This window comes from Saccopteryx bilineata, chromosome 6 (assembly GCF_036850765.1).
Source record: "Saccopteryx bilineata isolate mSacBil1 chromosome 6, mSacBil1_pri_phased_curated, whole genome shotgun sequence".
Lineage (NCBI taxonomy): Eukaryota > Metazoa > Chordata > Mammalia > Chiroptera > Emballonuridae > Saccopteryx > Saccopteryx bilineata.
The window spans coordinates 179,523,473-179,549,604 of NC_089495.1; the positions used below are offsets into that span (position 1 = coordinate 179,523,473).

The following is a 26,132-nucleotide window of genomic DNA, read 5'->3' on the forward strand; positions in this document are numbered from 1 at the left end:
ATTTGGAGCCAGAGAAATTTCATGGATGCCAATTTAAATTGTAAATACAAGAAAAAAAGAAACAAGTACTTTTATATCTGGGAATCAACCCAATCCACCTGTTTTGTGTTATTTGGTGAAAAAAAAAATATTTTGGAGGCAAGAATAACCCTCTTTTGAAAGCAATGAAGTAATGATCTCTCTAATAATGGATGAAAAAGGCAAAGAGTTCACTAGAAACATCCTTGGAGGAAAATAAGCTGACAGGTGCTGTGTTTTAACTTTTTATTAGAGAAGTTGGAAGTTTAATTTCATTACTGATGGTTAGCATAATTTTCTCTGCTTTGTTCAGAGGGACATACAGAATCAATTTGTACAAGCATATACAACAATTTAGTCGGTGTTCTGTGTCTGAAAATCAGTAACCTGATTAGTTCTAGACTACCGGCTTTCCACGCGCTCCTCTGAGCTTTGGCGGTCTGGCTCAATTCCCCGAGGAACACGTCTTCATGCGCTGTCGGCAACACCCCTACCACAGGCTTCAAGACCATGCAGATTAACACTGTAGCAAATCGTTTTGATATTTTAACAGACATAAAAAGGTTATTTCCTGATATGAAATTCTGAAAATCTGCACAAATATTTTTTGTGTAAAATTAAATTAGTTATGTATTTTTTTTTCCTGAAACTAGAAGTTGAAGTATCAAGAATGCCCACATAATTCATATACACATATATATATAGACTTTTTTCATTGTTAGGCTAAAAGTCTTGAAAGTCGAATTATATTCTGTGCCATACATTTGTCTAACCAGCATGGATTTGGCATTAGGTTAACTGTGTCTGAACGGATTAGTCTAAATTGGTGCTTGTGTATCATGCAAACTTAGTTCTAGTATTCCTGTTTACTAACCTTGTTGTGTGGCCATAGTTAGATGATTTTGCTCTATAACAGTGTGAATTAGGAGTATAAATACTTTATACATGGTCACATTTACAAACGTTTGCCAATACCACTTCACAACCTTGAAGGAGTAATAGCGAATTAGAAGATCCAGAATTGGCGGAAGCAATTCCTAGAAAGCAAACTTTCTTAAATGTGCCTCACAGAGTTCTCCTTTGAGCACTGATGAGCTTTGGCACAGGTACACTGTTCTATTTTTCTATTGTTCTAATAATTTCCACAATTTTTTTTTACAGGAAATTAGCTTCTTATGGCATGGTAGAGACATGGCACTTACTGATGAGGTAACTTAGATGTAGGAAAATTTTGCAACATTGTTTGTCTAGCCAATCACCACTTCTGCTGATGAATTTGTCCACAGAGTATTTTTTTCCCTAGTGCATGCACTTGCTGTTAAATTGCTAATGCACTATTTTTGCTGCAGCTCAAACATGTCCTAATGTATCACGAAGCAGAGTTGTGAACACCAAGCTCATTTACCTGTGATGGTTATTGTATAGCAAACATGTTTAAGTTGTATTATCTGTGGGTAAACTCTGCCTTACTGGAATGATCATTTCTGTGGGTTTGCAGCTACTTTGGGTTGGCCAAGGAAATTCAATATGTGACATGGAAGTATATAAGTCTCTGGTTTCGGGGAACATTGTGTCTATACGTAAAGGAGACAAACACAAAAGATGACTTTCTTCCATGGACTCTGTGTTCAGAAGTTTGGGAGGGAGCTTTCGATGCTGTGTGGTTCTGCTGCTTTAGTTCGCATTCTGGAGTTTCATACTACTGTTGCCGGTCTGCGGTCCATCTCGGCTTCCAATTTCACCATCTTCTGCATCTCCTTCGCCTGTAACATCAGAAACATGGCCTTACGTGTTGAAATCCTCTCCTAAAGGCATGTCACATCCCTAGCGCCCCTCTCCTGTTCTATCTGATGCTGTCACTATGTCCTTGCTACTCAAAGAGTGGTCCACATACCAGCATCATCAGCATTGCCTGAGATGTTGTGAGGAAGGCAGAATCATAGATTCTACCCCAGCTCTACTGAGTCAGCATCTGCATTTAATAAAAGCCCTAGGAAATTTTTTTATGTATGTTAAAGTTTGGGAAGAATTGGTCTACACAGTGCCAGGAGAACCATTTGAAAAGAGGCTGAGCCAGTCCCTTGATAGTTAGAACTATGTCACATCAAAATGTTTGTTTGACTTAGTTTCTACAGGTTGACATGTTGACTTGACCTTGTGCAATTTATTTGATCATGTTTAGAATAAGTATGGATTATGTACAATTTATTCACCAAATAGCTTGAAATGTAATTAAAAGTAATTACCCCAGAATCAAATCGATGGAGAAGTTTAGGTGGGAGAATATCACATTGGTTTGGTTGGAGTATCCTGCAAACAGGATGTTCCAGGAATATTTGGGTCCCTAGAATTCTATTGTCCAAAAACTATCCCTACAGCTCTCATTTCTCTGGGGTAAATTATTTTTTTACTGGCCACCCCAGGAAGTAGGCTCTGATGAGCTCATCTCATGAATTAAGACGGTCACTAAGACAACCAGCTGGTTTGGGAGGTAGAAAGAAGTCAAATGGAGGCCAAGTTGTGGTGACAAATAATTGCTTGGTAGTATGGTGAAAACACTTGGTTCATTTCAACTTTTACTTTCCTTCTAGATACTTTTGCCCAATTCAATGTATGTATCTTTGGAGGAATAAAGCACTCTTCTTTTAGTGACAATCCACTTCAAAATAAAAGGCTTTTAAGAATAGAATCATGGATATATAAAGATATAACTCAGAGAAGGATCTGAAGTTCTTGATGTTACTATTCATATCTACTTAGATAGTACAACTAAACAGAAGGTCAATAGCAAGGTTTGGTCAACTCAACAGATCATACTATGAGTATCTAAATGTCCTAAAGTCCTGTTACAAAATTAGTTTAACCCATGAACCACACAGTTATTCTCTTATTTTTATTTTTACATTGTAGATTTAAAGTTCATTTTGGTGAGGATGAATATAATAACACCAAAGAATTATATCTTTCTGCTTACATTTGGGATGGATGGTTTCCTCTACCCAGATAGTTTTTATGCCTGAAGTGTAAAAGCACTCTAATAGAGAAATGAAGAAATGGAGAAAAATATATAAACATGAAACTATGAAAACGGTATTCATAAAAAATGACAGTGAAACATTATCAGTACCAAAAATTAAATATATTTTATGTTCAGTAAGTGCTAATAAAGAATTCCCTATGCTTCTCCCTCTTTAGCATTTAAAGACAAAATTGAACACAGTCGATAAGGAAGAATCATAGGACATTAAAATATTATTCCAAGAGTCAAGTTCTTGTATGAGCAGGGTGACCATTTATTCTCATTTGCCAGGGATAGTTCCAATCTGGTTTTGCCTATAGTCCTGGCACTTATGAACAGCACCCCCTTTTATTCTCAAAACTGTCCCGATTCAAACAATAAGTTATATGGTCACTTTACTTATGAAGGGTGATTAAGGTCCTTGGCAGGCTGGATCTAGCAGAAAACATGACAAGCATCCTGCACACAGACCACAACCCTCTGTCATTAAAAAACACCAATGGACTTTTAGTGGGGTGTTTTAAAAATTAACTGCAGTGCTTGTGAAAGATCTGGCTCTGTGACCCAGCTTTAGCTGTGGTCAGTCCAAATGACCATGGTTCATCACTGCTTTTGATGCCTGGGCACATCTTCATTAACATGACTTTTACTCCAGGTCTGCGATTGGAAATGCTGCTAAGACTTGATTAGAAATAACTATTTGGGCATTTCAGTTTCAAAATTGCATCAGAAATCCAAGAATGAAAAAATCAAGCTTTCAGATCCAAACCCCCGAAAGAGTGATTTGCTTATGACCAGACGTGAATCACAGACGAAGAACTACCCCAAGAGTGCTGACGTAGTTGAGAAGGAAAACAATGTCTTGCTTATCAGAGCTTCCGTCCTACCTTGAGTTTGGGACACTGCATGACAGGATTTCAAAAGCTGTTTGTACAAAAATAGTAATGTCAAAATTGAGTCATACATACAAAACAAAGAAAATAAATGAATACTCAAATGAATCTGAGAAATGAATGCAAAAAACCATATAAAGCAAAGCAAAAAAGCTAAGAATAAAACATGTATATAACCGTCAGTGACAGAATTTCCCTGAGTTGATCAAACAGAGAAAAAGAACAACAAGAACGACAAAACAACCAATGCCTGTGAGCTCAGACTGCACCTCTCTCTGTGGCGGTGAGGGGGAACCCTCCCTTTGACAAGATCCCTCACCTCTCCTTATTCAATGACAGGATTGAGAGCAGACACCAACTCTTACAACTTGCGTGTGAGAGTACTGGAGCTGTTAACATTTGAAATGCTACAGGTCAAGATGGGAATGAGATCCTGAGTGGCTGGGAGGTCTTTGGGAATTGTCAATAGAAATGTGAAGTTTTAAATGACTCATGGAATGACCAAGTAGGCAAGGCCTTTAGGTGGGTTAAAAAAGACCCACCCATTAAGATGCAGAATCAGGACTGTAATATATTAAAACTTGAGTTGTTTCTGCCAGCGCCCTCAACACTGGTCCAGCTACTTAAGTAGACCCATTCCATGCTTTACTTTGGTGGGACTGGGAAGATTCATAGGAGCAGGTATACAGAAAAGCAGTGAGAAACCTAAAAGGGAGTCTCTGGCCTGTTGGCTCAGTGGTAGAGCATTGGCCCAGCACGTGGAAGTCCTGGGTTCTATTCCTGATCAGGGCACACAGGAGAAGCGACCATCTGCTTCTTGACCCCTCCCTACCCCTCTCTCTCTCTCTCTCTCTCTCCTCCTCCCATAGCCGTGGCTTGAATGGTTTTTAAAAAGTTGGCCCCAGGTGTTGAGAATGGCTCTATGGTCTTGCCTCAGGCACTAAAATAGCTCAGTTGGCGAGCAACAGAGCAGCAGCCCAGACAGGCAGAGCATTGCCTGGCAGGTGGCTTGCTGGTGGATCCTGGTTGGTCTGGGTACATGCGGGAGTCTGTCTCTGCCTCCTGGCCTCTCACTTAATAATAATTTAAAAAAGGAGATATTATGGGAGAATGTTACAATAAATTTGTCTTTGGCTTTGAAACAGAAAAGTCAGGGCTTAACAACAGTTTGGGAGATTATTATAAAAGTTTGGCATTGTCTGGAGACAGGACACTGTTTTCTGACAATGACATATTTAATTGATTATAAAAGGAGCTCTTCTACATAGTTCTAGACCTTGTCTTATGAGGGAAAAAACAGTCACTGTTTGTACCTTTTGCACTGTGCCTATGATAGCATAGTAACACACTGTAACTGAGCAACTAAATTGAGGGGAAAATATACCTGTGTATATACTAGAAAGATCTGATTGAGTTATAGAATAGGCCATATTTGCAAAGCAAAACTTAACACAGAAATTCAAGTCCAAATTCCACATCTGTCAGAAGCATCAATATATCTTCTTTGCATTAAATTTAATTAAATCTCCATTAAACCTCAAGCCTTCTCATGTTCTGTGATCTCCTAAGCTCCTGACTCAAAGTCTCAGTTGTGGGTGGTAGACATTATTTATGACGCATTAAAAGGCATTATACGGATTTTTGGGACAAAAAGCCACTATCTTCCCAATATGTCTAACCAATGCAGCTTCTACTAATACAATTTTTAATGCCAGAACTCTGCTGTGGTTTGAATTATTCATGTATTAGGATAAAAGCTCCAAGTTTTATTTTTTATTACGTGCTTTAACTCTGAAACTAAAAACACTAGGTAACTGTATTCCCTAGCTCTGAAAAACACCACTATTACAGTGATGAGTAATTTTTAGCACATTTACATTCTTTAGTCAAACTTGTTGCTAAGCAACCCAATAATTTCCAAGTAGTTTCTTAATTTAGTGAACTGAAACATAATTGTGCCTTACCTTCATTGTGCCTTCTTCTCAGGCACCCTTATCCCCACCTAGCCCTGACTAACTAAAGTGGATTCTAATGTTTTGGAGATGGTGGCTTAACCCTTCTTTATAGTCCCATTTACTCCCTACGAATACTTTGAGAAGTGCTCTCAGAGCAAAAACAAACTAGGTCAGGGGTTCTCAACCTGTGGGTCGCGACCCCAGCAGGGTCGCCTAAAGCCATCGGAAAATACATAATGCATATCAGGTATTTACATTCCGAATCATAACTGTAGCAAAATTACAGTTATGAAGTAGCCACCAAAATTATTTTTTGGTTTGGGGTCACCGCAACATGAGGAACTGTATTGCGGGGTCACGGCATTAGAAAGGTTGAGAACCACTGAACTAGGTGAATGGTACCAGAACGTGAGGTAACCAATGAGTTGCTAAAATGACTTGAACCCAGGGGAAGATAAACATAGAGTGTCCCCTTGGGGATCTGTGTGCTGTCCGCGGATATCAGCACTTAGCTGCAAAGGAAACATGGACCATAACTCAGAAGTGTGTTCATGAATAAATCACCTGTCCCCAAAAAGGAAAGACTTTGCAACCAGAAGATGGATTTACTTGCTACTCAACTTCAATTCCAGAAAGAAAAAAAAAGATTTTATAGTTTTGTTTTACTTTCTCAAAGGTACTTTTTAGCATAATTCCTATTTAAGATTTCTTCAATGGGAGCCATTCACTTTGAAAAAAAAAACACACACACACTGGAAATAGGATTGCTTTAAAGATGGGAGGAAACAGGAAAGCTCAAGGTAGTGAAAGTCCTTTCATCAAAACTCCCTTATTTTTTCTAAACGGGGGGGGGGGGGGGTAAATTATCTAGAAATGAGAACTTCCAAACCAGGTACCCTTTAAGAGTGAAGTTTGAGCTGAGCTAGACAGAAAAGTCCACTGCTACTGAGGGTCATTTTGCCATGTAAGCTAAAGGGGTCACCGTCCAGTCGAAATGAGACTGGACAGCTGATGGGCTGGAGCCCGTCGGGATGGAGCTCACCTCCACTGCGCTTAAAGTAAACGTACATTTATCCTGGTGGATGCCTGATAGCCTAACTGAACAGTTGGATTTCAGTTCACTTTTTATTTGTGTGTGCTTCTCCATTTAGTGTTCTGCCTTGCCGGAAAAAAGCTCCAAGAACGTGGCATCCACTCCTGTCCAGTGGTTTGTAGAATCACGGTGGCACACCCCTTCCAGTCCTACTTATAAGCGTAAGGAAGGCTTTAAAACTTCATTTTTAGGTTGATGTTAATAATGGGTGGTTTCTGTCATTGGCTCTTACACATAACATCACTCGCCTCTGTGTTTGCAAACTGTAAAGTTCTAAATGAAAAATAATTTGTAACCTCTCTTTTCCCCTCCTCTCAATAACGTCAGGCTTAGAATCTCCGTAATCTATTCAAATGATGACTTTTGATTCTTTTTCTTTCCTCACAGCCACATTCCTCTTCCACTTCAAAAGAGAATACTTTCTGCTCTTGCTGGGTGAGATGGGGAACATACAGTAAGAGGCACCAACTTTCTCTAGCCCCCTCTCCACGCGACTGTTTATTCAGCAGAGGGGTCACCACAGGATGTGTGGTATTTGCTTGCCAAAGCTGTCTGTCTGTCTATGTCCTCTTATACATTGCAGGTGACATACCTGTTCATTCTGTTTCTCTAGGAATTCTAGGTGTTCGAGCTGGACTTTTTTCAACTGATCCATTTCTTTGGACTGTTTCATTGCGAGCTGCAACAACAACAACAACAACAAAAAAACTCAAACTTTGCGTTGTCATCTTAAAAATTAAGAATGAGGAATGATTAGTAAATTTACAATTTAAGTACAAGCTATAATGATTTTTAAAAAGATAAAGTTTAGACTTATAATTCTTACTAGGAAAATCTCTCTTGATAAAATCTTAGAAAATAACATTTTACTAGCCCTGGCCGGGTAGCTCTGTTGGTTAGAGTGTCATCCCGATATGCCAAGGTTGCGGGTTTGATCCCTGGTCGGGGTACAAATAAGAATCAACCAATGAATGCATAAATAAGTGAAACAAGAAATTGATGTTTCCCTCTTTCTTTCTTATCCTCTCTCAAATCAATCAATAAATTAAAATAAAAACTTTTAAAAAGTCATATTTAGAAAATAATATTATACTTACGCATTTTCTACATAAAATGGTTCCACATAATTACCTTAAATATTTCAGGGAGCAATTATTTTAGCTTTCAAGGTAACAGAAAAGCTAGAATGTTTAATGTACAGAAAAATCATATTAAGCAAATTAGTTAGAAGTCTGATATTTAAGCATGAGGTGTTTATAGTTTTCTTAGGAAGCGTGCCAAGAAAATTATAAAATACTTACTCTCTTTCTTTCTTCCAGAAACTTTTTAGTGTTGCTGCTGTTCAACTCCCTGACTCGCCTAAAATGAATAAGTACAAATAATAGTTGATATCACATCGAATAGAATTAGCAACGTTAAATAAGAAAGAGTTATATTCCGCTTAACTATCTGGGGAGAATCATCACTTTCTTTTCCTAATTTTTATTGTGGAATTTTGAAATACGAAATGAACAGAGAAAAATATAAAAAGAACAACCATGTCCCTGTCATTCAGATTAGTCAATATTAATGTTTTATCCTCTTTCCATTTCTTAACTGAATTGTTTTTTGCTGTTGAATTGTACGAGTTCCTAATATATTTTGGATAATAACCCCTTATCTGATATATGGATTACAAATATTTTGTCCCATTCTCCTTTATTTTGGTGATCGTTTCTTTTGCTACCTTTAATAGCAGTTATAACAGAAGTCTTAGCCGAAACTCACAAGGGTTTTAATATCTCCGATGTGTGTCTGTGTGTAGAGACACACATACATGTTATGCTTATGTCCTCAAGCCAATGCTATATTCTCACACAGAGCATTCTCACTTACCTTTCCCGTTCTGCTTTGTTCTTGATAGATTTATCTTGGCTGATGGCTTTGCTATTTTCCATAGAAATCTTAGCCTGGTGTGCTCTCATTTCCTTGCTTTCCCTATGTATTAAAATAGACAGGGAGAGGAGGGGATGGGGGTTAGTGTTTAATGGGTACAGAGGTTCAGCTGGAGAAGACGAAAAAGTTCTGGAGGTGAATGGTGGTCAAGGCTGCACAACCATGTGAATGTACTTAATTTAATGCTACATACTTAAACATGGTTAACATGGTAAGTTTTATGTTATAGGCCTTTCACTATAATAGAAAAATTAAAAAACAAAAATAGTCCACATATGCCAAGAAATTATAAAATACTTACTCTCTTTCCTTCTTCCAGAAACTTTTTAGTGTTGCTGCTGTTCAACCTGTAAGACCAGGTTCACTTTTTTTTTTTAGTTACTGAGCTCTTAGAGTTGTTTTGCATCCTGAGAAAAGGGGGAAAGAGCCCCAACTCACGAGCATGCTTCTCTGTGAGGGCAGGGTGACCCAGTTCTCAAGCACCAGCGAGGGATGGGGAAGAAGAGACATTATGTTTGTTCATAACACAAGGACTTTCCAGCTTTGCCCCATGAACTTGGTGATCAAGAGGCTGGGAGGACAGAGAGAGAATGTTCCCATCCTCACAAGTGACCTTCCAGTTTTCTGACAGCCCGGGGGAATGAAGGGAACAACATGGTTTCAAGTAAGCACAGAAAGTAGGAAAAAAAGGATGTCTACAGGTCACTGTGTATGCAAATGCATGTGTGTGCAAGACAAAGACTCAGCTCCAGATTATTTATGTATATATTAAAGGCATATTATTTAGAATACAAAAGTGGACATTATAAACAAAGCATTTCAGTTCTGGAATCTATGAACAGCTCATTGAAACACTGCCTGGGAACTAGTCACCAGCATTGTTTGTTCATTAAAAGGAATGGAAAATAACCAAAGTGTCCAACAAAGGATGAATGAAGATGATGTGTTGTGTTTATATCACACACACACACACACACACATATATGTGTACATATACAGAATGGATAGATAAAATGAAATACTAGTCAGCCATGAAAAGTGAAATGTTGCCATTAGCAAAAACATGGATGAATCTTGAGTGTATTATGCTAAGTGAAATAAATGAGAAGGAAAAGGACAAACACCACATGATTTCACTCATATGTGGACTATAAAGAAACAAGTAACAAAGAAAATAACAAAACAAGCTCACAGATACAGACAATAGAATGGTGGTGACCAGAAGAAAGGGCGGTAGGTGGAGGGTGAATTGGACAAAGGAGGCAAGTGTATGGTAACCGAAGGAAACCAGACTTCGTGTGGAGCACCTAAAACGGTGTCCAGATGTTGAACTATAATCTACATAATGTTATTAACCAATGTTATCTCAATCAATGTAGTTTTTTAAAAAAAGGGAAAAATGGGATGGACAATGCTGTACCAGGTTCTTTTAGAGGGCCACAGGGACAGGAACATGTACATAAACTACTGGGCCCCAGGAAATGGCTCTCATAGTTTTCCATACTTGTTAGTAAACTGACCATTTCTTTATTTCTTCAGTCAGCACTTACCAATAACCAAATGCTGCTGGCAAGTGTTAAGAAGGCCAGATGGTAAGAAAGAAACACAAGCACGGGGTACTTGAGGACAAGCTTAACTGTGGCTGTTGCTTTGAGGAATGCCCCTGCCATTGATTTATCTGTTAAGGTAAATTAGGTAGAGATGGTCTCCTCAAATGACTTCCAAAGTAGTGTAAGAATTAGTTTATTTTATTTCTTTCTTTTGAACGATGCCTACTGTTTTGTAGGCTACAAAAATAATTTTTAGCTAAATACAGAGAAGATTAGAAAAGAGTGGCTTATTCTGTGAAGTGTCTTTGAATAAGGGTAGACGCCTAACATCAGGTAGTGCAGCAATGAATGGTTCAGGGCAAGCTGAACAACAGACCTTTCTGTACAATGACTGAAGAGTATTTCTCAGGGACAAAGAGAAAAGAAAACGTCTAATCCTATACAATGAAAGAGAAGAGGCCCTGGCTGGTTGGCTCAGCAGTAGAGCGTCGGCCTGGCGTGCGGGGGACCCGGGTTTGATTCCCGGCCAGGGCACATAGGAGAAGCGCCCATTTGCTTCTCCACCCCCTCCCCCTCCTTCCTCTCTGTCTCTCTCTTCCCCTCCCGCAGCCAAGGCTCCATTGGAGCAAAGATGGCCTGGGCGCTGGGGATGGCTCCTTGGCCTCTGCCCCAGGCGCTAGAGTGGCTCTGGTTGCGGCAGAGCGACGCCCCGGAGGGGCAGAGCATTGCCCCCTGGTGGGCAGAGCGTCGCCCCTGGTGGGCGTGCCGGGTGGATCCCGGACGGCGCATGCGGGAGTCTGTCTGACTGTCTCTCCCTGTTTCCAGCTTCAGAAAAATACAAAAAAAAAAAAAAAAGAGAAGAGAGTGGACCCTTGAACAACACAAGAAATAAGGGTGCCAACCTCCTGCAAAATCCACATATAATTTTTGACTCCCCCAAACTTAACTACTAATAGTCTACTGTTGAGCGAAAGCCTTACTCATGACATAAACAGTCCATTGACACATAGTCTGCATGTTATATGTATTATAGACTGTATTCTTGCAATCAAGTGAGCTTGAGAAAAGAAAATGTTATTAAGAAAATTATGACCCTGGCTGGTTGGCTCAGTGGTAGAGCATCGACTTGGGGTGCAGAAGTCCCCAATTTGATTCCCAGATAGGGTATACAGGAGAAGCAACCATCTGCTTCTCCACCTCTCCTCTTTTCCTTTCTCTCTCTCTCTCTCTTCCCCTCCCACAGCCATGGCTTGATTGGTGTGAGCACGTTGGTCAGGGCTCAGGCAGGAATCTGTCTTTGTATCTCCCCTCCTCCTCTCACTTAAAAAAACCCCAGAAAATCATAAGAAAGAAAAAAAAAAACCCACAAGCCCGTAGATAAGTGGATCCATGCAGTTCAAACCCATATTGTTTTAAGGGTCAACTGTATTGTAAAATTTGTAGCATATAGAACATTAACCCTCAGGTCCTTATTTAGTTGTCTCGAATGAGAATTGGAAACACTGGCAAAAACACTAATGTCCTTATGGCTGTATCTATCCATCCAAAACAAGGTGGGGAATTTGGGATTGTGACCAGATAATTTATACAGTTGGCATTTTAAAAGCATCTTGTTTTATTTGGTTGTACAATGCCTCTATTTTCTACTCTCGTGTGGGTATCACAAGGCCTTCCTGTGGCACAAAGTGGGCACTGAGGAAGAAGCCAGTGGAACTGCAACAAAACTGTGATCAAAAGAAGTCACTGACATAAGTGTTCTCCTTGGTGTGTGTGTAGGGGGGAGGAGTTCAGCTCATCATCTGCAGGTAGTTTCCATGTAATATTTAATTTGATGAAACAGGGAGAGACCAAAATAAATGGATACTTGTTTGAGGTTTCTTGATCAGACCTGTCTTTCTAAAACTCATAGACGTCCTAATAATGCCAAGACAAGGCCTCTCCATTTTTAGCCATGATGTGATCAAAACTGATCACTCTAGGAACTTCACTGCTTAATCTTTTTTTTTTTTTTTAAGTGATAGGAAGGGATATAGTGAGACAGACTCCCACATGCACCCTGACTGAGAACCACCTGGCAACCCTTGTCTGGGACCGATGTTCTAATCAACCAAGCTATTTTTAGTGCCTGAGGCTAACATGTGGGCACCACTCTAGCTATCCTCAGTGCTCAGGGGCCATGCTCAAACCAATCGAGCCACTGGCTGCAGGAGGGTAACAGGGAGAGAAGGGGGAGAGTGGGATGGGGGGAGAAGCAGAAAATCACTTCTTCTGTGTGCTCCATACTAGGCTGACACTCTATCCACTGAGCCACCCACCGGCCAGAGCCACACTGCTTGATCTTTACCATCTTTTGTTTCTTGGCTTCCTAAGGAGCTCTAGGTCATTTTTTCAAAGACCCCTCTGAAGGCAGCAGAGCTCTTGGGGGCTGGATGCTCTTTGTCCTGTGACACTTTTCAATACGGATTTCACACAACTTGCCATTTCACTCAGCATTACATGTTAGTGTTACTATATTGACAACACGTGTAAGCCTTTGGACGGCAGGGACCATTTCTTATAGTTCATCTTGTTCACATCAATCATACGATAGGGCCTATACCTATTACATGCCAAATTGATTTTACTTACTATCTCAGCTCATATGTGCACAATTCGTGTTGTTGTTGTTGTTTAAGTTAAATTTATTATCATTATTCTTTAATTAGGAGCTCAGTTTGGAGGCGGCAAACTGTCCTACCTGTCGTGGGACAGTTTCAGCTGCTGGGTCTGCTGCTCGTGGGCGCTGATCAGGAGCTTTGTCAGCAGCTCGCACTGCTGGCTGAGGTGCAGGTCCCGGACCTCCTGCTCCTCGGCGCTGTGCGTGTTGATCATCTCTGACCACTCCTTTGTGTGCTGAGCCACAATCTCCTTGACCTACGTAGGAAAGAGGGGACGGTGCCACCTGGAGTTCTCACATTTCAGGCATGAAGAGCAAGCACGATATTATTCATGCATTTTAGGACCCAGCCCCCCAATTGACTCAGTAAATCAGTGGACACCTATGATCTGCAAAGAAATACACTAATCAATGGGAATCAGGAAGTCATAGCTTATTTTTCTTAAATCAATAACATTGGCTCTAAATATTTAATGATGAGCCATTATTTCACTGCCTAACCTTGCTGATACTCCTTTACCAATGCTATCAGCATTTCCTTCATCAACTCTTGTTTTTCCAGTTTGACTCCCACAGGCCAAGCTCTGACATGAGGAGTGGGTTCTCTTATTCCTGGAACATGACTTACTGTGTCAACCCTGCCGATGTGCTATCAGTGCTCTTTGCAAAGTGTTTTTACATTTCCTCTCATCAGGAGTTAGTCTAGTTCTCCACTTCCTTGACTCTGGCCGAACTCATGGCTTGCATTGGTCATGAGCCGCTAACAAATGCCATCAAGCAGAGGCTTGGGAAGTGCTTGCCCTTTTGCTTGATCTGGAACCGCAGGGCTGTGACTAAGCCTGGGCCAGCCTGCTGGAAGATAGGAGGTCATGTAGGAAAAAGCAACCAGCAGTCAGCTGACCTGGAGGTATCTGAGTGAGGCCACCAATCCAGCTCACTGCAGTAGACACATGAGCGAGCCTCGCTGAAATCAGTGGAAAAAAAACAAACCAGTTGAGCACAGCCCAAATTCCGGACCCACTGAATTGTGAGCTAATAAAAGGCAAAGCCACTACATTTTGGCATGGCTTATGATGCAGCAAAAGCTCACTGATAGTGGCCAATGTGTCTGCTTTCTTATTTATGCAAAACATCTAAAAATCATGGGATGCTGCACAGGCATTAATTCTCAAACATTCCAGTTAAAAAAAGAGAAAGAGATAATGGGGAACAACTCTCAAAGATAGATGGTTCACTGCCTCTGTAGACTTCATAGCAGAACAGATACAAAATATACTGCTCACAAAAATTAGAGGATATTTCAAAATGAACATGAAGCTGTAAGATATCCCCTAATTCAGCGGTTCTCAACCTGTGGGTCGTGACCCACAGGTTGAGAACCGCTGCCCTAATTTTTGTGAGCAGTATACTAGCACCAAGGAGAACTTTAGCTCAACTAGTGTGGCTCCTTGTATATAACAGGTCACTGGCCTGGATGACAGAGATGCATGTGAGCGTATAGTGTTGGCTAGTTTGACCAAGAGCTATCAATGGGAACTTTCCTTATAAGTTTTATTTTTTTCCCCTTTTCTCATTATTATCACTGGGAGAATTACCTGTACTTATGTTCTTAACTGAAACTTACATTCACTTTGGCAAATGTCCACAAACTTAATTCAGGTCTCCCGAACACCTACTTTCTTGTGTCTTTGAGGAAATTATTAGGCATATCTTTTAGAATATCAACTTTAGATTTCTTTCTTATCACAAATTTCCATTGTGGAGTTAGGATGGAGTACCAGAGTTGCTCAATCTCCTAGTTGGGTGGTTTTCTGTTATATGTTTAATGTTACATCTATAGGGAAGCATATTCTGTATTTTACAGTGTATTCATTTATTGTTTCACTTGATGTCTCTGAGGCAGAAAACAAATACTGTTAGCATATTTCTACAGATAAAGGAAAAGATGTTACATGAACAGGCTTTTCTCTAAGCCAGTAAGTCTGATGCCTGAACCCTTTCCCCGTCTCAGACTAGCCCCAGGCTAATGTTGTTTCTGATTTATACTAGGTGTCTTTGAAAAAATTACAAAGTGTCTTCTGCAAGTTACTGCTGTAAAAAGAAGCGTTTTCTTACCTTAGATTTGTGATCTGATGTCAGTGTTTGAATTTTAATTTCTGTTTCTTTTTTCATTTCAAGACAATTACTTCCCCTGAAAATGGAAAATTGCAAATGCATGCCAGACGTTAGATATCATCCCATTCCCATGGGCCTTTGCTACAAAGCTTTCTGATGAAAACAGTTTGTTCATCAGACATGGGATGCCATGGCTTATTGGGCAACATCAATTTTTTTAGTAACAGATGCATACCTTACAAAATTCTGTATTCTGATTACTCAATTCAACCACTACACAAAGAGACACTTCAGACCTAACAATTATTTCATTGTTAAGGGTCTGTTGTCAGAGTTTCCATTTTGGTTCCTGCTTTTATTTATTCGATGAAATAGTATTTGGGATCAAAATTGGAAAATAGGTCGTCAGTCTTGAAGTGAATTGTTAATTCTTCCATTTTGGTTATAAAGCCAGATTTCTGTCTTTGACACATGCCAGTAAAGGAGAAAATAGCATTTCTTGGCATCATAGGGTGATCTGTACTTCTTATTCTATTGTGATTAGAAAATATATACCAGCAAATTGCCCAGCACCCATTACTGCTTATTTCAGTGATTCTGTTTCCTTTTTTGGGATCTCCATATCATTGCTAAAAGCAGAACAAGTTCTGAGTTTCTGTCTTCAGCATGTATGCTCTGGTTTCCTGTGGCCTAAGTCAGAATGCTCCATTGTACTGCTCATGCAGACCATCTCTGAGAGAAGCATTATTTTAAAAAATGGTAGGTATCTCATCAAATCCATTACTTTGCAATGCCTGGCACTGAGTACATTCCCTTCTTGCCTGTTATTCAGTGAGCTTGCAGCATTAGAGAAATGTTCCCCTGCCTCATTCTACAGACAAAATCTTTCCCAGTGATGTGATGTTTGGTTTTATTCAACAGTTTTCTCTATGGCACAAGCTAAGAACTTTTTAAATATTAAAAATGAAAAATTGCACTTTTTTTGAGTGCATCAACCTTATTATTTTCTGAATAGACAAAATGATTTCTGTCATTTCAAATGTTCCCGGCTTTAGCTTGTCCTACCTTCTCCCCCCACCACTCCCGTCCACCTCCAAGATGCTAAATAAAAATGACATGAAAGAGGCCCTGGCCGGTTGGCTCAGCGGTAGAGCATTGGCCTGGCGTGCGGGGGACCCGGGTTCGATTCCCGGCCAGGGCACATAGGAGAGGCGCCCATTTGCTTCTCCACCCCCCCTCCTTCCTCTCTGTCTCTTCCCCTCCCGCAGCCAAGGCTCCATTGGAACAAAGATGGCCCAGACGCTGGGGATGGCTCCTTGGCCTCTGCCCCAGGTGCTAGAGTGGCTCTGGTCACAGCAGAGTGACGCCCCGGAGGGGCAGAGCATCGCCCCCTGGTGGGCAGAGCATTGCCCCTGGTGGGCGTGCCGGGTGGATCCCGGTCGGGCGCATGCGGGAGTCTGTCTGACTGTCTCTCCCCGTTAACAGCTTCAGAAAAAAAAAAAGACATAAAAGATAGTTATTCTGCCATCAACCCAAAGCTGTAGAACATGAATAGAGCTCCTCCTGTCGACTTTAATAATTCCTTTCAGCTGAAGGAGTCTCTTATTTTCTAGGAATAATATTTAAGATGAAAACAAAGTTTAGGACTAAGTTCTTTCTTGGCCTAAACAGGCAGCTAAAGTATGAGAAAAGACAAAATCTAAAAAGGCAAAAGCCTTCCAGTATTACCCCTTCTTCTTCATTGCCTTCTCTAGGATTTTCTCATGCGTGGACTTCTCTTTGTCATACTGGGCCACGATTTTGTCAACTTGCGTGCAGTGTAGCTTCTGCATGGTACTGTGCTCCTGAATAAGAAGAATATGCAGTTACAAGCTGGACCCTCAGCGTTGCTGATCCACTGTACGCTATGTGTGCCAGGCAGTATTTTCACCAGCTTTCCCAGAGTATCGGTTTGGAACTTTAAGTAGTGACTGAATCTGGGAACTAGAACTTCCAATGTCCTTTCCGACATATGAGTTTTTGTACAGGCGTATCTCCAACAAGGAAGTCTCTAGCCTCAGCCTAATGAACATGTCCACCTCAAAAGACAGCCCTGCCCACCCCTGGGAGCATGGGTCACCCCAAAGTCCTTTCTTCTGCACATATACATCTGCATAGAATTTCCAACCATTCCTTTTTGTTCTGTGTCTGCGATAATCTATTGCCCCTTTCCCACACTGGTCCTCAAATACCCAAGTTTAGCTGGCATATTTCTTTTTTAAAAGAAATTATTATCTACTAAAGTATAGCTAACATACAATACCGTATTAGTTTCAGGTGTACAATATAGTGATTTGACATTTACCTACCTTGTGAAATGATCATCATGATAAATCTAGTAACCAGATGTCACCATACAAAGTTATTATGGTATTATTGACTGTTTTAGCTGCCATATTTCTTCTCTTTTATACGCTAAAATAACTATTCATCACGTGATATGGCTTCTAAACATCTGGCACGTTTTGGAAGGTCTTGAGTACCAACGAGAACTGCCAATGCAGTTGTAACTATCAACTGATTGGGAGTCTCTGTCACTTGCCATTTTCTAAATGCCATCAGCAGCATTCCTAAAGGTGACAGATTGTTCAAGAGCTGTGGTGTTCAGCCTGACAGATACTTAAAACTGTTTCCCATCTGCTTCATTTAATCACTGAAGTTGGGGTTGCAGTGATATAAAAATAAGTATTTCTCTATAAACATTCTCTCCTCCTGATAATTTGCCCACAGCCAGTGACTTATCTGAAATCAGATTTCCTTCGTTGCTTAGCCCCCAAACATAGAGGAAATCATTATAATCAGTCATATCCAACTCTAAATGATAGTTGATGTTATACACTGGTCTTACTCTTCAGATACTTAGAGAAATGGTACGGTATTTGAGACGGAAATGGATAGATGTTGTTCAGGTTTTACAGCCATGCTCATGGTCATATTTCCTTCTGTTTACTTTTTATTTATTTATTTTAAGTGAGTGACTTAATTTAAAAAATAATTTGCTTCCTAAGGTAGGCTCAACTAAGCAAATCGAATTCATGAACATCTTGAAAAGATTTCATAAACTATAAATGCAGAAAGGAATTCTTTTTTTAAGTGAGAGGAGGGGAGATAGTGAGACAGACTCCCACATGCACTCTGACTGGGATTCACCTGGCAATCCCCATCTGGGGCCGATGCTTGAATCAACTGAGTTATACTCAGCACCTGAGGCCAATGCTCAAACCAATCAAGCCAATGGCTTTGATAAGGGAAAAAAGAGAGAAGGAGGAGATGGAGGAGAAGAGAAGCAGATGGCTGGTTCTCATGGGAATCGAACCCGGTATATAGGCCAACACTCTATCCACTGAGCCAATCGGCCAGGGCCCTGAAAAAAAATTTAACTTTACCAAGATTTTCTTAATTTCCCAGCTTGCCTGACCTACGGTGGCACAATGGATAAAGTGTTGACCTGGAATGCTGAATCTCTGGTTCAAAACTCTGGGCTTGCCTGGTCAAGGCGCATACAAGAAGCAACTACTATGAGTTGATACTCCCTGCTCTTCTCTATCCCCCTTTCTCTCTCTCTCTGTCTCTCTCTGTCTCTCTCTCTCTCTTTCTCTCTCCTATCTCTAAAAATCAATAAATAAGACCTTAATTTGTAGTTGGAACAGCAAGTAAATCTAGCCATATTACCAATGTGTGTGTACGTCTGTGTTAAAACACATTTCAGCCAGGGTTCCTGCAACAATACACTGGATTAAGGACTTGAGTACTTCCGTCTTAAATCCTGGGACAAATCCCATGTCCTCTCAGTCTGCTCATTTTGTAATTGGGAGAGTGACACCTACTTCATACAGTTGTTAGGATTGAAAGTAAATATAATATAAATCATATTTTAAATGCCCGTTATACCTTATTCAAAATATTATTTATATTATTCAATATTCATGATGATATTCAGAGTGACTTGAGATAAGAGACAGCAACCAGAATAATTAAATCAATAAATCTTTCTTTAGGCTTAACTGCTCCCCTGGGAAATTTACACTTGACATAGCCTTATTTAAATGGATAACTACTCTTAGGTCGTCATGGAAAAACAAAACACTAAACCCTGCTAAAATGTCCTACACTTAGTCTCTTTTCAGTGATTTAGAAGTCATCCTGCCTGTTTAGCACAGGTGTTCATTTTCCTGGGCAAATAAATAAGAGACTCTATGTAAGGCTAGATGAAAATATTTGAGGTGCCACATTCCCATGTCTCCTGCAAATACTATCAAAAGGAGGGTGAAGGCTCTGGCTGGTTGGTTCAGTGGTAGAGCGTCAGCCTGGCATGTAGGAGTCCCGGGTTCGATTCCCAGCCAGGGCACACAGGAGAAGCGCCCATCTGTTTCTCTACCCCTCCCCCTCTCCTTCCTCTCTGTCTCTCTCTTCCCCTCCCACAGCCAAGGCTCCATTGGATCAAAGTTGGCCCGGGCACTGAGGATGGCTCCATGGTCTCTGCCTCAGGCACTAGAATAGCTCTGGTTGCAACAGAGCAACGCCCCAGATGGGCAGAGCATCACCCCCTGGTGGGAATGCTGGGTGGATCCCGGGCGGGCACATGCGGGGGTCTGTCTGACTGCCTCTCCATTTCCAACTTCAGAAAAATACAAAAAAAAAAAAAAAAAAAAAAAAGGAGGGTAAAGACTGTGTCTTTATTTTTTATTTATTTATTTTTTTTAATTTATTTTTTTCCATTTTTCTGAAGCTGGAAACAGGGAGAGACAGTCAGACAGACTCCCCCATGTGCCCGACCGGGATCCACCCGGCACGCCCACCAGGGGCGACGCTCTGCCCACCAGGGGGCGATGCTCTGCCCATCCTGGGCGTCGCCATGTTGCGACCAGAGCCACTCTAGCGCCTGAGGGAGAGGCCACAGAGCCATCCCCAGCACCCGGGCCATCTTTGCTCCAATGGAGCCTTGGCTGCGGGAGGGGAAGAAAGAGACAGAGAGGAAAGTGCGGCGGAGGGGTGGAGAAGCAAATGGGCGCTTCTCCTGTGTGCCCTGGCCGGGAATCGAACCCGGGTCCTCCACACGCTAGGCCGACGCTCTACTGCTGAGCCAACCGGCCAGGGCCTAAGACTGTGTCTTTAAATATTATAGTGCAGCAAAGAAAAAAGAGAAGCTATGAATCTTAAAAGTAAGCTGACACTGTCTTATTTATTTTTATTGATTTTAGTGAGAGGAAAAGAGAGAGAGAGAGAAGAACATCAATCTGCTCCTGTTTGTGCCCTAACCGGGATTGAACCGGCAACCTCTGTGCTTCGGTACAATGTTCTAACCCACTGAGCTATCCAGCCAGGACAAACACGTTCTGTTTCTTAAGCAAATATTCTGGGAAACCTATTAAACCAATTAGATATGAGGAACAGGACTGTTTGTACCATAACAGGTGTTGATGATGGACTGAAGCTTGTATGATTTGTTCTACAGGGCAGGACAAATTTTTTATGTTTGGGGCACAAAACACATTCTTGTGATGAATGTGACTGTTGGTGCGAATGATCACACTACAGGTGATGCTGAGAAATCGGAGTAAATCACGTTTGCTCAGCATGTCACTCTGAGATTACTGGTAAACTATTTTTTAAAAAAATGTTTATTACTTTTTAAAATTTATTTTAAAGAGAGGAAGGAAGAGAGTGAGAGAGAAAGACAAGAATATCAATTTGTTTCTGTGTGTGCCCGGACTGGGGCTCAAACCCACAACCTCTGTGCTATAGAACAAGCTCTAACCAAACGAGCTATCCAGCCAGGGTGGTAAACTGCCTCTAAGAGTGGCAGAGCTGTAGATCTCTTATTGAAGTCTTGCCGTGAATAAGAGATAAGTTTAACAACAGTATTGGTGTTATCAGCTAAACTGCTCGCAGAATAAAGAGCAAATTTTCCATTAGTAGTTTACTGACTTGCCAAATTTGACTCATGTGCCTACAACCAGCCAAACGTGCAGTAACAGCCATTGCATGAGTGAACCCAGCTGATGCCAGAAGAATCACCCAGCTGAGCCCAGCCCAAACCGCTGACCCACCAAAGTGTGAGCTCAATAAACGGCTGTTGTTTTAAGTCAACATTCACATATATCTTTCATCTTAGAAGTTGTTTCACAAGAAACAGTGGAAAATATTAGGAAAATATTATAGACTGCAAAATTATAGAACATTTATAGCCAGGAAATTCTAAATTATTTGAAAATAAAAGCCTTTGGACAGATAAAATAGAGAAAGGCACTTTAGTTATAACAGCATTAACTAGTTTTATATTACTCTGGGCAAAGAACTCAGCTCTCTGAAATTCATGTTATTCGTGTCTAAAATGTAGATAAATTATTTACATTTCAGGAATAATATGAGGATTTCAGAATACACACAACATGTGACACAAATAGCATTAACTAGATGTTAGCATTTTAGTAGTAGTAGTTTTCTACAAAAAAATTACAGAATTCAGAATTCATAAACTCCACAAGCTATATTATACAAAGCAATCTGAATAAGTGTGGTCTCCCTCTGTGTTTAATGTAGGAAAAGGAATCATTCATAAACTGGTAATCTCACACTTGCAGCCTAAACATCTGTAGTACATGCAGATATTTAAAATAAATCATGAAATGTATTCTCCTGCCCAGACATGCTTTCGAAAAGTATTCTAAAAAGCAACAGGCAAACAATGCATATTTTACTATGGCGATTTATCTCTGTTACCTGACCTAAGGAACTTTAAAGGCTTCCTAAAAAAAAAAAAAAAAAAAAAAAAGAAAAGAAAAAAGAAATCTGTTTAGGTAGGGTTTGAGACTTAGTCTTTTAGGTTTTGCTTTTATTATAACGTGGGGCTCCAAGAAGCTGAAAATTTTTTTCTGCAAAGGAAAGCAACTTGGATTCTTGTATTCATCTGGGATTTACTGGTTATTAAATAACATGAATATTTCCTGCCAAGAGCAGGAAGAAAATGGAAGAAATGAAGCACAGTGGCATCAGAAGTGGGGAGGAAGAGCTATTAAAGCCACCCCTGAATTATCTCACAGAAAAGGAATTTTTCTTTTCTATTTTTTGTGTGTGACAGAGACAGAGCGAGAGAGAGACAGGGATAGATAGGGACAGACAGACAGAAGGGAGAGAGATGAGAAGCATCAATTCTTCGTTGCGACACCTTAGTTGTTCATTGTTGCTTTCTCATATGTGCCTTGACCGTGGGGCTACAGCAGACTGAGTGACCCCTTGCTCAAGCCAGTGACCTTGGGTCCAAGCTGGTGAGCCTTGCTCAAACCAGATGAGCCCATGCTCGCCCATGCTCAAGTCGGCGACCTCGGGGTTTCGAACCTGGGTCCTCTGTGTCCCAGTCCGACACTCTATCTACTGCTCCACCATCTGGTCAGGTCAGAAAAGTAATTTTTCAACTGAACTGCTCACAGGAGCACACTGTTAAAGCAATGAGAGAGTTCCAGGCTATGCTCCTTACATCTGAATACTCGGAGTGATTCAGAGTTCCATCATGCAAATCCAGCTTTGCGGGAATAGCCTTGGTTTGAAGCTTGGGTCAGAATATTAAGAAGTGGGAATGCAGGATTAGTTTAAGAGAACTCAGAGATCCTTTTAAGAAATTAAGTTTCTCTTGCTCTCATTGCCTTTAACGGAACAGCACGCACTATCCTTCCAGTGACAGCAGCTGAGAAGCATCGTAGGAAGAAAGGAGGTATTCCGTGTCCTGTCTCTCTCCACGGGCAGAGACCGGACAGCAGGAAGATGCTGTGACGTTTTTCAGCCCAGGCCACCTCCTGCTGCTCTCTTCCGCTTGCAACTCACTCTTACAATTTCTCCCATCATTGTCAAAAGAACTCTTTTTAGGGGTAGAAATAAAAATTAACTATATTTCAAGAGTAAGCAACCAAGCATAATTTACCTAATAGGGGAAAAGCAAGAAGGGCTTTCTTTCTGGGGATCCCTGGGTGGGAAGGTCAGAGCCTGCCGGCATCTCCCTCCAGGCACTGTGTGTGGCAAACTATGTGCCAGTGACCCAGGAAATTCTGGTACTCAGAAACAGAGACTGTGAGCTGGTCTTCAATAGGTAGGCTGTAGCTTGCTAGTATAGATAGAGCCATTTTATTAAAGGATTTTTTTTTTGGACTTTTCTGAAGTGAGAAGCAGGGAAGTGGAGAGACAGACTCCCACATGTGCCCAACCAGGATCCACCCAGGGTGCCCACCAGGGGGCGATGCTCTGCCCATCTGGGGTATTGTTCCTTTGCAACCGGAGCCATTCTAGCACCTGAGGCGGAGGCCAGGGAGCCATCCTCAGCACCCGGGTCAACTTTGCTCCAATGGAGCCTTGGCTGTGGGAGAGGAAGACAGAGGTAGAGAGAAAAGAGAGGGGGAAGGGTGGAGAAGCAGATGGGCACTTCTTCTGTGTGCCCTGGCCGGGAATCAAACCTAGAACTTCCACACACTGGGCCAGCGCTCTACCACTGAGCCAACCGGCCAGGGCCTAAAGCATTTTTAAATGGGTAAAGCTTGTTATGCCTTTGAAATAACTGTCAGAAAGGCAGATTACAAATCAGTGACAACAGATTCCAAAGGGATTCTGTGTTTTAATTTTATTTCTAATCAGTTAAAATATAAGTACTGCTGTCCAGCGGGCTGGCAGTAGTTCCTACGTAGTTTTTGGCTGTGAAGAATTCGTTGTTTCATAACACAAAATAATAGCTTTAGCTTTTCATCAGAAAGATAAAACAAACAAACAGGCAGACAAAACTACTCAAAAAATTTGTACACACAAAACACGGTACCTTTGCATGTTTCTTTTTTAAAGAATTTAGCTCCTTCTGTTGTTTCTTTAAATGCTTCAAGTAAGCCTGTGGAAGAAACAAGCAAGACCCAAAATAAGGTTTTTGTAGCCACAATGATTACACTTTGGGGAAACAAAAATATATATATTGGTTTTGCCAATATGTATAATATAAGAGTACTTGGGAAATGACTAAGCAATTTTACCTTCATCTGCTTTAAATCTTCTATTCTCACTTGAGGGATAAGTTCAATACCTGAAAAGAAAAAGATTAGACATGGTGTATATTAAAAGTTAGGAGAGAAAGACTGATAATAGAAAATTCAGTTCTGAAATCTCATCTAAAGACTTTGGAAGAATAATTAACTAGATGTGTAACTGGAATGCTTATTGTCTTAGGTTGGGTTTCTTAAGGGTGGAGCCTGTGACTAGGATTTGAGTTCACATCATTGAGGGAAGGCTCTTAGGAGAAAGTCCTGAGGGGGTGCGAAGCAGGGGAGCAGAGGAGGAAGAGGGGGGTATAAACAGCTGAGATGCAGGCTCAGCCAGATTCTCCAGGGAGCCCATTGATATAACCAGCCCTCCAGACTTCTTCCACCTTCTGGTAAGGAGACTGGACTTTTGCAACTCCGTTTAGTCTGTTGAGGCCTTCAGAAGGTTTACAAAACCTTCTAGGCATTTCCAGGGAAGAGGATTCCCATGGTCTGAGGCCAGTTCTGAAGGAGGAAAGTATAGTTGTGATCAGCTACCAGCCAATACTCCCGGCAGCTGGGGGAATGGGATGTCGACCCCATAAAGGAAATCTGACCAAGCCCAACGGTATGTATTATAGTTACTTTGATCTTGGTATTTCAAGGCATATCATATGAGTCAACTAACTCCTAACTCTATCCCAACTTCATCATCAAAGACCCAAACATTTTTTCTAGCTTCTTTTACCAGATTTAATTGCAGCATGTAAGCAAAAATGCTCTTGAGCACGGTAAAACTTTTAACATACAGGAAATAATGAAATCAAACTGCTGTATATCAGGATGCTGTCTGGAGGACCTGGCGTAATATACAAATTCATCCAGCTGAGTGATGCTAGGCCAGGGTTGTCATGGCAACCACAGTTGTAGAAGAATCCCAAAGCATGTTTCATTTGGTTTCCGATTTTCATCTTAGGCAAACAAAATAAATGCCCACTCTGTGCCATAACTGATTTCCATTAGAACCCCAAAGGCTGGGTGTGAGATATTCAGGAAAGAGAGGCTTCACATCCCAAGCTCTTCTTCCCTGTTTTGTCCATTTTAACGAGATGTGCGCGTCATGCGTGAGGGTGGCAGGGCTGGAAAAGGAGACTCATGGCTGAGGGAACTCAGCCTTGAGATCTGTAACATTTTACGATGGGGGAGTCAAGAGAACATGAGATTGCTCTCTGTTCTCTTACATCTGGCGTCCTGAGCTAACTCCCTGGTATACTGTGGATAGGAGAGGCAGTGTAGTGCAGGGGAGAGAACCATGAAGGCTAAAGCTCCCTAACTTTGGGGTCTCCTTTTGCTCGTCTGTAGGACATGCAGGATTGAGGGCATACAAGGTCCTCCAGAAATCTAACAAATCTCCAGAGTTGGACCCAATTGGACGAGACATTGTTTTATTTTGATTCAACTATATCTTGATTAACAGGATCCTATGAAAACATAAACTTCTCTCACCTGCTTTTTATTTTCTTTCATTTTCTTGAGAAAGATATAGCAACTTGTAAAGATCTTAGTTCCTAGAAATGATTGTTAGAATAAACACGCACTCTATGGAACAGGAATTAGTACGTGCACAGTTCCATCTGGAGCAGCGTGTCTCACAGAACCTGACGATGCAGCCCCTGACCCCTTAGACCAGGGGTCCCCAAACTTTTTACACAGGGGGCCAGTTCACTGTCCCTCAGACTGTTGGAGGGCCAGACTATAAAAAAAATATGAACAAATCCCTGTGCACATTGCACATATCTTATTTTAAAGTAAAAAAAACAAAACGGGAACAAATACAATATTTAAAATAAAGAACGAGTAAATTTAAAT

General features: G+C 41.0%; 1 protein-coding gene across 10 annotated transcripts in view; it reads right to left on the bottom strand.

The window, feature by feature from the left end:
• Positions 1-250: 250 nt before the first annotated feature.
• Positions 251-26,132, bottom strand: part of PLCB4 (phospholipase C beta 4) — a 387,833-nt gene continuing 361,951 nt past the window's right edge. For 9 of the 10 annotated variants that reach the window (XM_066234675.1, XM_066234677.1, XM_066234673.1 and 6 more), the window contains 10 exons: positions 24,279-24,328; positions 24,074-24,139; positions 16,963-17,078; positions 15,235-15,310; positions 13,201-13,376; positions 8,854-8,955; positions 8,280-8,337; positions 7,571-7,657; positions 3,925-3,961; positions 251-1,781 (listed from right to left, as the gene is read on the bottom strand). In XM_066234675.1, coding sequence (XP_066090772.1) covers positions 1,693-1,781; positions 3,925-3,961; positions 7,571-7,657; positions 8,280-8,337; positions 8,854-8,955; positions 13,201-13,376; positions 15,235-15,310; positions 16,963-17,078; positions 24,074-24,139; positions 24,279-24,328 — 857 coding nt within the window. In that variant the 3' untranslated portion in view covers positions 251-1,692. The remainder of the gene's footprint in view (positions 1,782-3,924; positions 3,962-7,570; positions 7,658-8,279; positions 8,338-8,853; positions 8,956-13,200; positions 13,377-15,234; positions 15,311-16,962; positions 17,079-24,073; positions 24,140-24,278; positions 24,329-26,132) is intronic. The other variant, XM_066234671.1, reaches the window with a different exon arrangement.